Raw genomic sequence first — 4,434 nt, 5'->3', positions numbered from 1 at the left:
ATAATGCTTGTGCTAGTCTGTTAGTTCCTTGTTATTTGATGCTGGATATAGAATGTTCTAGAGAAAATGTTTTGATTTTTAAAAAAATTTTCAAAATATTTGAAAACTAACTATATTTTATTATTTAATATCTATTCCGTAGCCAGATAAACATTAAAAACGAGTTCACGGTGATTTCAAAAGATTTTCCAATATAATATTCCAAACTCGAAAGTGTTTTGAAAAAATTTCTAATCAATTTTTTCTTTTTTCATTTTCCTCTCGCTGGTTCAGTATCAGTATTATCCAAAAAATATTTTTTTATCTTTCATCTGCCCAGTGCAACAAATTTTATGGCTGGAGGAGTTACAGCTGAAGAGATTGTCTGCTATTGCAGGTATAATTTAATGGGACGGCACTCAGTTAACAAAGACGACTTAAACTCCAGTTGGCGTTAATAAAAGTGACTCTCGTGCAAAAATGGGAAGGAAACCGCGACGCTGGTTGTTAATAAGAGGAAAAGAATTTTTCATTTGTTCGCTTTATTTTCAAACTTCTGTGATAGAGACTGTTTGAAAATTATGGAAAACTGGAGAGATGTGTATTAAGGAGAATGTTTACAAGTTGGTGAAGATGGTTTTTAGAGTATAAGTTTTGCTACTCTGGCAGCGTTAATGTTTACAGCAATGGCAATGTCAATAAATAAAAAAAACGAAATTTAAATTATAATTAATTGGCTTGATTTAATTCTTTTAATTTAAAAAATTAATTAATTAATTAATTAATATGAAAAAAGTTCAAGTACCCCGATTTAGGAGTCCTGTGGATTTCAAGTCTCGGTTTTAAGCGCTTCTTCTTCATTTTGAGATGAAAGTCTGTATCCCCAATGACATCTCTCCTCCTCTGACTAAATATTTTAACTATTTCCTTCAAATAACCGACTTGATCCTCATCCAACATATCGGATGCCGGTACTTTTTTTGTTGACGTAATGTCAAACTGTCCGTCGGCGGTTTGCAATCTATCGTCTGCTTGATTTTTCATATTTTTTACTTCGATCTCAATGTTAACGACGTTTGATAGGTTAGAGTTTGATTGGTATGTGACAATTTCTGCGTTGTCGTCTGTGGCCAGCATAGATGTGTACTCCTGGCAGATCTGCTCCATTAGGCTCTGGAACTTGTCGAAGAGGTTGTCGTTCGAAGAACTCGAAGACATGGCGTTGAAGGCAGCATTCTGATCGTTTGCGTCTTTTGCTTTAAGGAAGTTTTCTGAATTTTTGAAATTATTTTTTGACTTTAAGAAACTAGGATTCGCTCGTTTATTACGAAGAATCGGAACATTTTCATCTCGTTGAGACGATTTCTGCCTAACCAAAGCATCATCGTTTGGTTTGAAATTTTGCTTTTTATCGGCTAAAATATCCCGACCGAATCCCATGTCATCTCCAGTCATCCAGTTTCGTTTGATGAGAACGTTAGCAGCAGCGTGCTTCCACAGGCGATCTCTCGCCATCGTCTCGCGGCACAAAAACTGCACGCCGTGGCGGTAGTCGGCCACATTTTCGTAGAACTGTTGACTTTCAGACAATCCGAGAAGTGACTCTAGGCGCAGAAACGTCAGAATGTAGCCGGCAAGTAGAAGGCAGGTGGCTGTGCAGAACAAGAGACGAAGTCGCTGTTTGGCCAGGAGTTTTGTTGGCACATGAATCAACATGTAGGCAGTCGTGTTGCAGGTTTTCAACAACTAAAATTGTAAACAGGGGTTAGCTATCATGTGACCATTACTACGATGGCAGTTATCGATACGGTATCGATTTCAAATAACGATACTTTTTTTTACACGGTAATAAATGAAATGTTTCGTCTCGAAATGTATCTTCTTTACTCTTTTTTACGCGGTGTGATTTTCGATTGTTCACGGTAAATTATGAGGACTATTCGACGGAATGAAAGAATGTTCATGCATATTCATGATGTTAACACGAGCCACTGCTTCGTTCTGTGATAGTCCATGTGTGTATGTGTGTGTGTGTGTGTGTGTGTGTTTGTGCGCGTGTGTTTGTGTGTGTGTGTGGTGTGTGTGTAAGTGAGTTACTCTCTGCCGTCACAAATGTAAATTTCTCGATTGATGGAAGGTCAATGGATGTCTTATTTCATGCTATCCTTGTGACAGCTTGTATGTTTCTTTGCTTGTTCGTACGTTACAATGTTGGTATTTTTGGGCATAAAATGTTTGTATGTTTATGTATACAATGTTTGAATGTTTATGTATGTAATGTTTGTATGTTTAGCTGCAGTTGTTTATGCAGCATATACCCAAATTGAATGTCAGGAATGTTTTCATCGTTGCTGTTGTATCTTGTAAGGGCCTACAACTTAAGAATAAATGTAATTGTCGTAAATAATTGTTAGCAAGAGTCAATACTGATGATGATGTTGATGATGTTGTTGATGATGTTGTTGTTGTTGATGATGATGATGATGAAAAGATGGTGATGATGACGAGCAGGTAAACAACGATGATGATAGCATCACCCACTCTGGCTTGATAACTGAAAATTAGGTCTGAAAAATATGGAAAGTTAGAAGTTTCAACTATATTACTTTGTGATATTACAGTTAAATAACTTCAAGATACAAAAGTTAAGATAAAATAATATAAAAGATACCACATACATATTTGCATGCACATGCTAGCCTCACGTATACATGAGCTACTGACAGGCAGTATTCGAAACAGGTCGTCACGCAATAAAACGTAAGACACGGCACTTCTACCATCTGAGCTATCACGGCCTGGACTATACCTATCTACCTATATACATACATACATACTTACATATATAGTACTTAACAGCATGTCCAGTTATTTATTTTAGTATATAATACTAGAGGAGCAGTAATTATTGACGACCGCAAGGGAACAATAAACCACAAATCCATACATGTATACGTAGTCTTACGCTAAGACAGGGACTACAGTACACACGCACACATACATACATACAAGTTCATACATACATACATACATACATACAAACATACATACATACATACATACATACATACATACATACATACATACATACATACATACATACATACAAACATACATACATACATACATACATACATACATACATACATACATACATACATACATACATACATACATACAAACATACATACATACATACATACATACATACATACATACATACATACATACATACATACATACATACATACATACATACATGCATACATACATACATACATACATACATACATACACACATATATACGCACATACGAAACGAAACGAAATTTTATTTGCTTCTCAAAATTGAAAATTAAAAGAAAGCAGGATGACCATAATAGAATTTATATAAAATTCCTCTAGTATGGCTACCTAAACAGAAATATTCCAAGTTCACACAAATACATACATACACACACATACATACACATACAAACATTCAAAGTTATCCATATATATCTATGAGTTTTCTATATAAACATGTACAGTGATTTATAAATGTATTTTTATTTATTCATTCATTCATCCATTAATTTATTCGATGGCTCGTTCAGTCGTTCATTTATTCTTGTATACACAAATCAAAATAAAACTGAGTCATTTCATATTATATAATGTAACATTAATGTCATTTTAATGTAATTTTGTAATTGTTACTTCAATTTAAGTAACATTAAATGAAGTTTAGTGACGTTGTTGGTTTCTTGATTTTGGGAATGTTGCTTTAGTTGATGTGATTTAACTTTGTCATGTATGTAGTGTAACTCTACGCATGAAACTATGCAATGTATGCAATTGATGTTATGTAGAACATAAGCGGTGTATGCAATTGATGTCATGTATGTATATGTATATTTGTATACAGTGTTTTTGAGAAACATTTTGTTTGTAATTAGCGCTATACAAATTTTCAAATAACAACAACAACAACAACAACAAAATAATAATAATAATAATAATGTATGTCACCTGATGCGACTTGAGTGTGTGTACGTAATGTTATTCAATGTTGTTATGAGTGTAATGTCATTACGCAGTTAATGCTGTCATCTGATGACACTGCAGACTGCAATGTCTCTTAATGTCATTCTATTGGTCGTTATTAAAGGCAATCCCGCTGCCCTGGTCGTGAAGTGGCGTGACACGTGACGTAAATGATGAGGGTGACGTCGTCTGACGTCATCCATAACCTGTATGGCGTCATTCATCACACGGGAAACAATTATGGAGAGAGGGAGAGATGAGGAGAAAGAGAGAGAAAGAGAGAAAGAAAAAAATAAAAAGAAAAAAAAAGAAAAAAAAATAAAAAGAAAAAAAAAGAAAAAAAAATAAAGAATAAGAAAGAAAGAGACAGAGAGAGAGAGAGAGAGAGAGAGAAAGAGAGAGAGAGAGAAAGCAGATGATGACACAAAT

At 34.4% G+C, this 4,434-nt stretch overlaps 1 protein-coding gene across 1 annotated transcript; it reads right to left on the bottom strand.

Moving 5' to 3' along the window:
• Positions 1 to 756: 756 nt before the first annotated feature.
• On the bottom strand, positions 757 to 2,762 carry HELRODRAFT_183630 (hypothetical protein; the record flags this gene model as incomplete). The annotated part of the gene is made up of 2 exons (XM_009013223.1): positions 757 to 1,725; positions 2,691 to 2,762. 2 exons carry the CDS (start codon positions 2,760 to 2,762, stop codon positions 757 to 759), a joined length of 1,041 nt encoding a protein of 346 aa, XP_009011471.1.
• Positions 2,763 to 4,434: the final 1,672 nt, after the last annotated feature.

Source organism: Helobdella robusta (assembly GCF_000326865.2).
Source record: "Helobdella robusta unplaced genomic scaffold HELROscaffold_113, whole genome shotgun sequence".
NCBI classification, from domain to species: domain Eukaryota; kingdom Metazoa; phylum Annelida; class Clitellata; order Rhynchobdellida; family Glossiphoniidae; genus Helobdella; species Helobdella robusta.
Note: the sequence above shows the minus strand (reverse complement) of the source record. Positions and strands in the feature narration are given on the sequence as shown.